Consider the following 13309-nt stretch of genomic DNA (forward strand, 5'->3'; position numbering starts at 1 on the left):
TTAGACAAGCACCTTCTCTACCAGTGGCGTAGCGTGGGTTGTCAGCACCCGGGGCAAGGCAAGTAATTTGCGCCCCCTAACCCGTGGATTTGCGCCCCCTAACCCTACCCCTAACCCTAACCCCCAGATGTTGCGCCCGGTGCGGCCGGCCCCCCCTGCACCCCCCCACGCTACGCCACTGTTCTCTACCACTGCTAAACTCTTCTTTATTTAAGCAAGCCTACCCAGATGTCTAAATATGATGTGTATTTTAATAGGATGTTTTAGTTTGTAGTGGGTTTTTTTAACTGCTGATTTTATTTTGAAAAAAGAAGGCTAATTTTAACATCTGCCTTTAATGCACATTTTATATGTTAGGTAAACAGCTTAGAGGTTTTGACGATTAAGCAAAATAAATTTTGTTAAATAAAAAGTAAAGTAAATATAAAGTAATTCTGGCCTTCTTTACAGCTTAAGGTTAACCTTTATCTCCAGATTAATCTTTACCTTTTGCTGTATCTTTTTTTTTTTTTTGTTATATTATTCACCTAGATCCATGGTTAACATGTCAAAGGACTCAGACTACACCTGCTCCTATGGGATGAAGTTAACCTGGGATATCAATGATCCCAAGTTACCACAGGTACAGTTCAAGGAGGGAGGTTTGGAAGAAACCTGCTTGAATGAATTTGTGGGCTAGTTTTCTAAGGCTGCAAAACACACTTGAAAGTCAGCATTACTGAGCTCATTGGGGCTTTTTCTTGAGTTGGTGTGTATAGGATGGCCCTGTACACCCCAACAAAGCACACCCCCAACTACACTGTATCTTTGTAGGATGCTCCTGCAACAGCAAACAAGCAATAATGGTATGATGGCTGATCTATAGGCAATTGCTAGGAGTGGTGCAGAGGTGTTTCTGTTCTTGTTCTCCCTCTTACTTTGTAGATATTTGTGGATATTGTGGATATTTGCTCCAGAAGAAGAGAAGGGGAGCAAAGCACCCCTGAAAATTAAAAACAGGAGAGGACTACAAAATGATATTGTATATGTGTGTGCTTTTGCCAGTAGAGTTATATTACCTGCTCATTTCTATTTAAAATATTCTCCACCGAAGCACATTTTTTTTTGGGGGGGGGGGGAATACATAGCCTGAATAATAAAGCCCATAGAGGAGAATTGCATTGTTCATCACCAATAAAGTCACAATGAAACTGCATTAGCTGCTTGAGCCTGTGGCATTTGCACAATTACAAGCCCACAATTATAAATCTAACTGATTTCAATGGAATGTGCAGACTTGCAGCATTAATCTGGGATCTAAGTGTGGAGCTGAACTGGACACGGTTTTGGGAAGTTGCTGTCATGGTTGATCTTCGCATGTGCATTTGAGCCACTGCTTGCATTATTTTGTTAATACATTGTGTGTGTGTGTGTGTGTGTGTGTGTGTGTGTGTAAAAATGATAAAGGCCCAGGCTGGTTTTCACCTTAATGAGAAGCTTTGCTAATATAGCCTCCATCCGTTCCTCTTTCTCTCATCCCTTTGCCGCTGATGCAGGAGCCCAAGCACTTTGATTCCTTCCAGGAGTGGCCTGACGGCTATTTGCGGCTCATCTACTCCAACGAGGATAAAAACGCACAGCGCCACCTCAGCGGGTGGGCCATGCGCAACACCAACAACCACAACTGCCAGATCCTCAAGAAGTCCTGCCTTGGTGTAGTGGCATGTGCCGGGGACTGCACCCTGTTGGATGGGACCAAGCTGCAGCTCCGGCCTGCCATATGCGACAAGGCTCGCCAAAAGCAGCAAAGTGAGAGAATTGTGATGGAGGAAGCCACCCAAGGGCTGTTGCATCTTGCTTTGATTTGGGAGCCATAGGGGACCTTTGTGGAGTTTACAGCAGAGAGTTCAGTCGAATGGCATCCTCAGGGAGGTACACCTGGCATCCATGCTGTAACATTATCGATGCCAGGTTAAAGTCTTCTTATTTGCAGAGGCATTTTAGATGGTGGCATTTTTAGCTGGTTGGACGGCTTCATTCCTCTTAATTTTATTGTGCTGGTTTTTTTTACAACATTTCTGCCATTTTAAATTTCTTTGTGTATCGCTTTGGAATTTGTTTTTGGATGAAAGGTGGTTTATGTAAAAAGTCAAGGAAAATCTGTCCAGGAGATTTCAAGCCTCAACACAGCTCTGTTAAATATTTTCTCAGTGTTTTTAAAAGTACAGTCGTGGCTTGGAAGTCGACCGGAATCCATTCTGGAAGTCCATTCGACTTCCAAAAAGTTCGGAAGCCAAAGCGCAGCTTCTGATTTGCTGCAGGAAGCTCGTGCAACCAATCAGAAACCCTGTAAGCCCCGTCGGATGTCCAGCTTCCAAAAAAAGTTCAAAAACCGGAACACTCACTTCCGGTTTTCGATCATTCAGGAGCCAAAACATTTGGCAACTAAGCTGTTGGACATCCAAGGTGCAACTGTAGAGTCCTCTTAGAGAATATTGTTTTGGCACTCATGGGATGATGTTTTGAATGATCCTGTAACTGCAAACCATTTTTCTATTTAAAAATTACCCTGGAATTTCCATCACTTTCCAAGGAATGTATCTGAGAAATCCAAGGAAGACCCAACAGTAATCTTGAATCTGTGAGTAACAACCAACAGGAATCAAATATCTGCTTTCAATACCATCTCTAGAAAAACTGCAGGCATAACTGTTCCAGGTGTAACTTTTCTTTCTGCATTGTACTTATAGGATCACTTTTGTCTCATGGATGTAAAAAATCATGTTGTAAGCATCCTGCAAATGCCAAAGATATCTGAGCCAGCTCTAGGAGTCCTACCTTTCATTCTGGCAGCTGTGAGCACTTGCAATTAATAGGGTTTCAAACATCTTTAAACCAAAGTCCCCGTTGTTATTATACACCATCCTACTAATGTATTTCTGTGCAAAGTAAATTTACGATCTTGTCATTCCACCCTGCCTGTAGGACTTCCCCTTCTGGGTTGTTGGGGGAAAGTAGGCAAAATTGCTGGAGTGGCAAGTGTTGACAAACAAACCAGTGGAAAGCTCCTGGAATGCTACAGAGGGGAAGAGTTGGTGGTGGGTTCAGTTTTGGAGAGTACATAAAATGTGGAAGGCTATCAGATTCATAAATCATTTTAAGTTACAAGCAACATCAGTTCTGAAGAGGTTTGTACTTTAGAGGTTCTAAGTTAATAATTCCACCATTTATCAAATCTGCTTCAAAAATAATTCTGCCTGGAGATTTTACTACAGAATGATTGAATCTGACTTGCCTTCTGTTCATCACTTTAACCTATTATCCCTCTGTCTCACAGAAAAACTTTGTCCAAACTGCAATTCAGCTCTTGAATTAATTCCTTGCCGGGGGCACAGCGGCTACCCAGTAACTAACTTCTGGAGACATGAAGGCAAGGCAATATTTTTCCAGGTAAAATATAAATAGTGCTTTTGGATTTTGAGCAGCTTGTGTTTTTTCCCTTTTCAGTGATTTGGAATTTGTGGATGGAAAATCCATGATCATATTTGTCCACCACATAGAAGAAATTCAAACTGGAATTGCTTGTAATAATCACCTGTACTCACCCTTTTCAATTTTTTAGTGCTTTTGAATGAAATTAATCATGTTGCACTAACTGAGGGTCTGCAGCAATAGCCTGGCATTGATAAGATGGCAGGCCGTGTAACTTTTGGGTCTTTGATATATTGAATATTGACATAATTCCAAAGCCATTGATTTAGAGTCCAAAAACATGGTGGCCGGAATCCAATTAATTATTTGAACAATTTACGCCCCAAGGACTTTGAAGCTAAATTGTAGCCCCAAGGTTTCATATCAACCTTTTTATGAAATGGAAGGACATTTCAAAGAGTTTGTCATCATATGGCACGATGGGTATGCCTCAACCCTTTGGCATGTCCAAAGCAGCTCTCTGGATCCTTTCCTATGTTTGATCCAGCATTCACTACTTATTTCATTTGTTTATTCATTCTCAATATTTATAGACCACTTTTTACCATGAATGGTCTCAAAGCAGTTTACAAATCAATCAATAGAACAATGCACTAATCAAATAATATGGCGTTTAAATCAATAGAAGCCATATAGGCCTAATACAACTTACTTAAAATGCCTGCTGGGATGCAAAGCTCTTCCTCAGGTGCCTGCGGCTCAACAGAAGGGTGTCTGATCTCAGCTCGGTACTACAGAGTTAGACCTGAATGCACAAGTCCTGGTGAAAATAAGCTGTCCATCTGAGCCAGGGGAGACTACCAACACTCACTTTAATCAGTTTCTCTGGTTCGTTTCAATGAGGCTTGCACAACAAAAGTTGACTTCATTTCTTATAAATGATACAAATCCACAGACGTTAGCAAAACTCCAGATAGATTAAAAAAGCAATTTCTTGTTACAAGGTCAGACTTATAAATGTTCCTGACCATGGCTTTCGACAGAAGAAAATGACCTTCATACCATATTAAACTGGTTATAAGATCACTCCAAATTAACTAGTTTGTGGATGGGTTGAAATGTCTCTATGCTCGTATGTTTCCTGTAACTAAGAACATTGTTCACGTGTCCGTATTTCTCCAGGCCAAGGGAATACATGACCACCCTAGACCAGAGAGTAAATCAGAAACAGAGATCAGAAGAAGTGCCCTTAAAAAGCAAACACCACCTTCTCATTCATCTCAGAAAAAAAGGCTTCTGGATTTTCAGGTAACTATAAGGTTGCAGAACCACAGAGAGCTTTGTGGCACCTTAAAGACTAACAAATTTATCCAGGTATAAGCATTTGTGAGTTGCAGTGCGTGGGGATAGACAGGCAGCTACCCAGCCACTATGTCCATCTGCTTCACTCCTCACCTTTGGCAAAGCAGGGAAGTGGTGTGTGTGTGTGTGTCGAGCGCTAGCAAGAGCAGCAATATCTGTTGTAGGGGCTGGAGAGTTGTCTAATTTGAGGGGGGTGAGGAGCAACGCTAGTGTGGAGGCAGTGATGCTGGAACATCACATAATAATTTATGAAGTAGGAGGTGCAGATAGCCCACTTCAAAATCAGTACAATTTCACTTTAATCCCATCAGTGGGTTGCTGCTGCATACACCCACAGCAAAATGCCCTAGGCTTGAAATAAGCCAATAAATAAACCCATAAAATTAAAATTATCCAACAAATGTTTATGGTGATTCCAAGATGTGTACAGAACATCAGCACTAGATCCAGGTGTTTCTGATGTCAAATAGCCATTTGAAGCCATCTCTGATGCTTCATTTGAAAAACCTGAGCAAAATTAATTTGAACCACAACTGGCAACAACTGAAATAGCCATTCGCCATATTTCACTGGTGCATGCAGCCATTTCTCCTGAAGTCTTTTTATTTATCTTCTCATCAGACAGGAATGTGTTTTGAGAACAGCAGTCACTTTCATTATATTCATCATCTGGGATGTGAAGAAGGATCAGAAAAAATTAACATAATTACAGATACCGGCTTGCCACTCCTAGCTCAGCCTCACCATTTATTTCAAAATATAGAACCTTACAACATTACCTACGATGCAGCCAGCTTTCAAGAGGATGTGTTATCACCACTTCAGAAGCGTCCGAGCCCCAAAATCTATACATCTAAACCAACTTGTGGCTATGAATGCTCATTTCCTGGTTACATCAATTCCAGTCTGTATACATTTCACAAAGATCCAATGGATATTCCAGGGGATGCTGACTATGTTGTGTTGAATGGACTTCAGTACCATGCAAATTCACTAAATGCCCATGAAAAGAACTTTGATGGCACCCATAAACATCATGGACTAAAACAGGCCTTAGCTGAAACTAACTACGGAGAAAGGTTTGGCGATGAATCGAGTCAAGTCAGTGTTAATCATCCCCATTACTGTGAAGAATATGCTTGCAGATATAGCAGTCATTCCTCTTTGGAAGGCCTGCCTTTGCAAACTGTTATAACCACAACTACCAAGATGTCCCTTGAAGCCTACAAGCCTCCTGTGAAGTACGATGACAGTTTATATGATCCAAAGGATCTTATGAGTTGTTCCTTGGCAGAAAGCATTTCAGGGAATGTCTGTCGAGAGATAAGCCTTCAAGACGACTGGGGAATGGGCAAACCAAATGAGATTGGTGAGCATTTTCTGACAATTGATAAGGAGGAGCATATAGCATCAGTGAATAAATGCCAGGATAGTATTGATGCAGGAAAAGTTTATACTGGATATGAAGGACAAACATTCCAATTTGAGAATACTGAATACTAAGCCTCAGGTGTGGCAAGATTTGTGTACACACACACACACACACACACAGAGAGAGAGAGAGAGAGAGAGAGAGAGAGAGAGAGAAGATAAGGATTTATTTATTTTTAACCAATAGATTATAAAATATTTTGTGGGAAATCTGTTGGTTTTGGGAGATCTGATCAACACTGTGGCTCATGTTATTCATTCTAAACATAACATTAAAGTCACAATGTAGAAACCACACAGCAGTTAAGTCATGGCTAGGTTAAAGGGTGATGCAATGTCAGTCATACCAGAGGTCCACTGAAATCTGAAAATGACTTCATTGGATATCATCTAAAGATTTGGAAGAATTTAAGCTGTTGGCATATATAATACATACAGTGCCAGAATTATATAGGCTCAAAATGCTGTTGTAAACTTTGGTATTTTACTCAAAATCGCTCCATTGTGAGTATTGTGAGTGCAGATCACTGAGAACATCAGCTGTGCATGCTCAGTGGAAACACATGGATACTGCATGAGTGAACAGTGAACCTCTATTCTTTTTAATCTGTCATGCACATGATAAATTATCAGTATGTGTGCGCCCTTTGTAATGATATTATTTCACATTAGCTCCTTGTGTGGTTATGGTTAGGTTTTAAGGATGGGGAACCTATATGGCTCTTCAGATGTTGCTGGACTTTAAATTCCATCATCCCCAACCAGCAGGGACAATGGTCTGTGTTTATGGGAGACAAAGTCCAACAAAATCTGGAGGACCACATGCTCCACAACCCTGTTGAAAGCACCTATTCAGTCTTTATGGCAGCATAAAATGCTATCAAAATGTGACTCTTTAAAGGCTGAAAAACCATCAACCAACAAGTAATAAACAAAATCACCTTCAAAAAATCAATTTATTAAGCTATTATGTCAAACATTAATTTGAAGACATAAGATGGAAATCAAACAATTTTATTTTATTTAGTTATTGCATTTTTATACAGCCCTTCATCCCAATACATGATGATATTTTATGAACTTGAATCAGTTTTATTTAAGTTTTTTTATCATTTCCAACCCTACAATTTTCTGATTCTAAGCACACATCACTATAATTTTCATGGAACAGAATTTGTGTTCCTGGAGGGCTGAATTTCACTGCAGCAACAAATATTCCAATCAGTTTCGTCAATGAAAGCTACAAAACGAAACCAACATAAGGAACAGCCCTCATTCACTGCATGGGCCAGAAAGCTCAGTTGGGTAGAGTGTGGTGCTTATAATGCCATGGCTGCAGGTTTAATCCCTTATAGGACAGCTGCGTGTTCCCGCATTGCACAGGGCTGGGCTCAGGGTCTCTTCAAACTTTACAATTCTATGATTAGATAATTAAGCAGAATGGAGAAAGGAAGCTTGCAAGGCTTGTAATATCCATTTCAATAGCCTGTGGTCCTCCAGATGTTGCTGTACTCTCCTGTCAGCCCCAGCCAATATGGCCAGTGATCTGGGATTACAGGAGTTATAGTCCAACAACATGCAGAGTCTCATAGGTTCCCCAGCACTTTTTAAAAGCACCTTTTCATGAATCAATAAAACAGAAACAGTGATAGTGGGTTAGCTCACACGACCATATTTCTCATAAGGAAGCTTGCTTGCAGGAAAACCATTCTTCTTGATCCATACACTACTCATGAATGGGAAGCCAGTTTAGCAGGTGAGATCAAAACAGTAAAATGAATTTGGGCTCTCATTTGTGCATCATGAAGTATGGCACAGACAGAGTCTTTCTTTACAGAGTGCTTGAAAATATTTACCTGTTGCTCCTCTATGGTTGTAATTTCCCTACAACAAATACCTTTTACAAGATCTACTGATCCAGAGTGGTTAGCATCTCGGTAGTAAGTCAGACTTGGACTGGGAAGACTGGGGCTCAAAGCCCCACTTGCCATAAAGCTCATTGGGCCTGTTGCACCATCCCTGAGCCTATATCACAGGGGCAATTGTAAGGATAACATGGGATTGCACTCATGCACGTGCCACCCTGAGGTCACTGCAGGAAAGGTTGGAATAGAAATGTGAGAAAAATAATACAGTATATTGATCTCATCCGTACCACATTCACCACACACAGATTCTCAGAGCAGCCTTTGTCCTTCACGTATTCATTGAGAGCTTGTCTTCTTTGCTGTTTATTTCCCCTTCTAATTAATACAGCTAATTGCATTATCAGAATCATTCAGTAGCAGCTGCTATGTATTTAAGAGGCTCCTAAAATAAAATTAAACATCTTCAATTGTGTCTCGTTTTTATGTGGTAGCCCAAATCAGTTTGAAACAGTTTTTAAAGGACACGGTTTAGTGCTATGGAAGTGGGCACTGGAATGTGGCCTAATGTTCCTTGCTTTGTGGAATCTGCACTGCTATTGCAACCGTTATTTCTCAGCTAGAAGCAATCGTGAAGACAGTAAAGAACTTGGCCTGTGTTGACCATGACATTGCTAGTCCTCCCCAGCACTTGCATGTGGCCCTCAGAAGGTTACCCTGAAGGGGATGTGGCCCTCAGCCTAAAGAAGGCCCCTTCCCTTACCCTTGAGCTAAGAGTGCTAGACTAGGGGAGACCCAGGTTCAAATTCTCCCTCAGACATCAAAGTTCACAAGGCGATCTTGGGCTAGTCACACAGTCTAGCCAATTTGTCATGAGGCTGAAGGGAAGGGGGCAGAACCACATGCAGCTCCTGGAGTTCCTTAGAGGAAATGTAGGATATGGAATAAATTCAAACTAAACAACGTATTTTATTTACAGTATTAACTTGGTTGGGGAATATGCCTGAAGTCCATTTCAAAAAGTTATATTCAGTTAAAATAGGAGCCAACTTGGGTGCACCATAACGTGAACACGGCCAAGTGTAAAATGAGTCAGGGAGCAGGTGCGTTTGGATGTTGTCGTTTCCAGCTTCTTTTGTAAAAATGCAAACTGTGTTGCTCTTCATGGATCTTTTAGCTCTTGCCTATTATCTTTCATTTCATTTCCTGGTTCACAGCAAGAGCAAGGCACGCTGCTGCTGTTATGTCTCTGGGGCAAAATGACGTGCAAACTGATCGGCACATGTTGTTGATCCCATTGCTTTGGGAAACACTGGCAGGTTGTTCTTCTAAGGTCAAACTGACCTATTATCTATGAAACCTAAGAACTGCTATCAAAGAACAACATCAAAAAGCAACTGTGTGATAGATAACCCATGAAGAGCAACACAGGCATGTGCAGTAAACATGATCACACAAGCTCAAATACACCAACATCATATTTATTTATTCTTAATGTTAAGCTTGCTAAAGAACTACTGCCCAATGCCTTTGCTACTTAAAGATTAAGCATCAATAATAATTATTCTTGTCAGAGGCTGACTACTATAGATATGATGGTGGAATACATGATATCGTTAAGTGCATTTAGTATCTTTGAAACTAAGGCACATGGTTGATAGAAATGTATTTATAATTACTCCTGCTGCTTGAAGGGTTCAAAAAGTAGGAGAGAGCCATACAAGTATTTCTTTCACTGTTGTCACTTGCAAGCTGTGACTGGCCAGTGTTTCCCTGTATCATCAGATGTCCTACGTTTCAGTTTTTCCTATTCAGAAGTGCTTTCAAATATGAAAAATGTGACATGTGATGTGGCACAACATAATGCAAAAAAGGGAAAAGATGCAATAGAAACATGAGAAATATGAATTTAATTTTAATCTACAATGAGACTGCCTATAGAGATGTTAGTAAAGTTCTGACAAAAAAGAGATATTAGTTAAAATGTGGTATGTGTGGGAGGGGGGCGGGGAGAGAGAGAGGATGGTGGTGGAAGGAAAGGAAAGACCTTTAAAGCTGAAATTCTACACCCACTGAAAATAATGGTTCTTGTCTTGAGTAGCCATATACAGTGGTACCTCGGGTTAAGTACTTAATTCGTTCTGGGGGTCTGTTCTTAACCTGAAAGTGTTCTTAACCTGAAGCACCACTTTAGCTAATGGGGCCTCCTGCTGCTGCCGCACCACTGGAGCACGATTTCTGTTCTCATCCTGAAGCAAAGTTCTTAACCTGAAGCACTATTTCTGGGTTAGCGGAGTCTGTAACCTGAAGCGTATGTAACCTGAGGTACCACTGTATTAGGATTGTGCCATAAAAAGGTTACATAGTAGTGACCTCCATGGGACACAAGCCTGGGCAGTGTGTATGGAGGTCCCAGGCTGCCCAGATGAGAAGACTCCCCTTCTCTCAGCCTCACTGATATGGTCAAAAGGAAAGGAGAGCAATACTTTTGGCACCAGTTTGGGCGCGGCAGTTACTGGAAGGAGGCGTACAAGGTGACATCCAACTGTCTTAGGGACTACACTCAAGATTTGTTTACTCCTTAGCCTTTTCTTCTTCCTGCAAAGGTGAGGCATAAATGCAAAAATGCATAGTTATAAATGCAATAAAGCAAAACATAAGGTGATACTACACTAGCAGTACTGAATCTGTAGCACAATACAGTTACCTTGAGAAGGTATTGAAGCATAAACACTGAGCCAGCTCTTGGTATCAAATGACTGGACCTATCTAATAATCAGTGGCTGCAGGGTAAGATAAGACTTTGAAAATGCTTGTTTGCTAGGAATTCTTATCTTGTTGATGTATAGAGCAGTATGTAAAGCTTGCTGTTTTTATCCAGAGATATAAAGCAGTCTGATTTCTGATTGAAATCTTCGTGTATGGTGTTAGTGCTATTTAACCGGCAATGTGTTTTTAGCCATTTGAACTCCAAATAGCTAATTTTTAAACTTTTCCTCCTTGTTTAAATTGCTCATTAAACCAGGAATTAAGTGTTACCACATTTAATGTAAACAATAGCAGTAGCGCTCCATGCCTAATTTGCTTTATGGCACTAGTTTTAAGACTTCTTTTGAACATCTTTTCAACGGCAAGATCTATTGTTTTCAACAGTTTATCCTCTGGATTCCAGAAAACTGACTCTGTTACCCTGACTTTCCAGTTGACTTGCTGTAGAATCAATTTGTCTGTCAACATAAGCCTATATCTGCAGCAAAGAAGCTGATCAGGTTTACAGTTGAATGCAAAAAGAAAAGTAAGTCAAGTGATTTTTCACTTCTAATCTGCTGTACAGAGAGGACGCAGGGGTGCCTTCGCTTCGGCCAATGCACGTTACCTGCTTTGTTTTCCCACCCCTGCAGCCCCCACCCCAGAACTCCTCAACTGTACAAGAAAGCTGCCATCTGCGCAAGCACAACCAACAGCTTGCGTTTTTAAATCAGATGGAAGCTAGTTGGAGGGGAAATGCACCAATAAACAGAAGGATCCTACGGTTTGTGGCTAATGCCGTGTGCACTTGGCTTCAGGTACTCAGAAGTTGGAGTGCACTTGAGCCAGAGCAAAAGGGTAATGCGTACACAGCCTCACACGTCATCCGTATAAATACACAGAGTAGCAGTAGACACATCCTTTTGGAATGAAAGTTGAGTCCTGTCGGATCAGGCCAACAGCCAACCTGGTCCATCTTCTTGTCCTCAGTGATCAACCAGATGCCTGTGGTGAAACCACAAACAGCACATGTGCGCTGCAAAAAAGCCCTCTCCATCTGTGGTTTCCAGACCCTCCAAGTGTCCCTATTTTCCAGGGGCAGACCCGGATTTACAGAAGCTGCCCAGGTTTCTGATTTGGTCTCAGAATGTCCCGCTTTTCCTTAAGATGTCCCTATTTTCATCGGAGAAATGTTGCAGGGCATGGTAGGACATCCTTATTTTCACTGGAGAAATGAGTTAACCGACCCCTCAAGCCATCTGAAGGCAGCTCTGTACTGTATAAGGAAGTCTTTTTAAAAAAAAAAAAAAAGTTTTTTGTTTTATGTTTTTATATATGTTGGAAGCTATCCAGAATGGTAGGGGCAATCTAGTCAAATGGACGGGGTATTCTTATTCTTATTATTACAGTCAAACCTCGGTTGTTGAACGTAATCCATTCCGGAAGACAGTTTGACTTGTAAAATGTTTGACAACTGAAAACTGAAAGTGGAAGCCTCAATACTGAAAACCCGAGCAGTTACTTCCATGTTTTCAGAGTTCAGGAGCCAAAACATGCCAAAATGGAGGCGTTTGGGAACCGAGGTTTGACTGTATTATGAAATAGGACGTCCCTATTTTCATCAGAAAAATGTTGGAGGGTATGCGTTTCCAACAACTGACATTCAGAAGTATTGCTGCCTCCCAGGGTGAGGGTCCAGAGAACAGCCATCGTGGCTATCGGAGGGGGACACTAAACAGTGTAGGGCATAGGGGGTGTCATTTTAGGGGTGAAACTTATTTTTTGCACATTTCTTTAGCGAGGGGTTTCTGGGTGTGAGGAATTCAAATCTGCTACGATATTACTTTAGCAACGGGACATTTTGCTTGGTAAAACTACGTTTGATTTTTTAAAAAAGCACATAAATTGCTCTTGGAAAACCAAATAATTTTAATTTCATTTTCTGAAAATGTCAGGTAATGCTAACCAATAAAAAAAATCAATATATAATAAAACTGCAAGTACTTGGCAATCATTTCTATGCAACGTTACACACATTTTACTTAGCAAGCAAAACTAGATCGTATTAACTTAGTCCAAACATGTTTTGAATTCCCAAGTTCATATTACTGTACAACTTTTTAACACCCCTCATTTTTTGGAATTCGAAAGATGAAATATTCAGCACCACGCTCCTGCGCAAGCGCGCAAAGGACCGCCCCCTCGATTCTACAAGCAGGTGCGCGCGCACTTTCTCTCTTCTTGAAGAGGCCACTTTTTTTTATTATTTAATTCGCCGGCGCGTGCGCGCGCGACCTTCTCGCCTTTCTACGGCTCGGAGGCTTAAGTGGGAAGCGTCATCGCTGCAGCTGCCACGCGCGCGCAGCTTGCGTCCGCCCCGCCCTTCCGAGTTGCTGGGCCGGCCGTTCTCGAACCGTCACTCAAGTCCGCGCCCAGCCAATCAGGATCAACGACGCGAAGCTCGAGCGCCACCCCGCCACCACCTCTCGTTC

General features: G+C 41.4%; 1 protein-coding gene across 1 annotated transcript; it reads left to right on the forward strand.

Annotated features, from left to right (window-relative positions):
* Nucleotides 1–535: 535 nt before the first annotated feature.
* On the forward strand, nucleotides 536–6276 carry GCM2 (glial cells missing transcription factor 2; the record flags this gene model as incomplete). Its single annotated transcript, XM_081874973.1, has 5 exons — nucleotides 536–622; nucleotides 1536–1788; nucleotides 3317–3429; nucleotides 4594–4719; nucleotides 5395–6276. 5 exons carry the CDS (start codon nucleotides 536–538, stop codon nucleotides 6274–6276), a joined length of 1461 nt encoding a protein of 486 aa, XP_081731099.1.
* Between the last annotated feature and the right edge of the window lie 7033 nt (nucleotides 6277–13309).

Source organism: Podarcis erhardii (assembly GCF_964252035.2).
Source record: "Podarcis erhardii genome assembly, chromosome: 8".
Taxonomy (NCBI): Eukaryota; Metazoa; Chordata; class Lepidosauria; order Squamata; family Lacertidae; genus Podarcis; species Podarcis erhardii.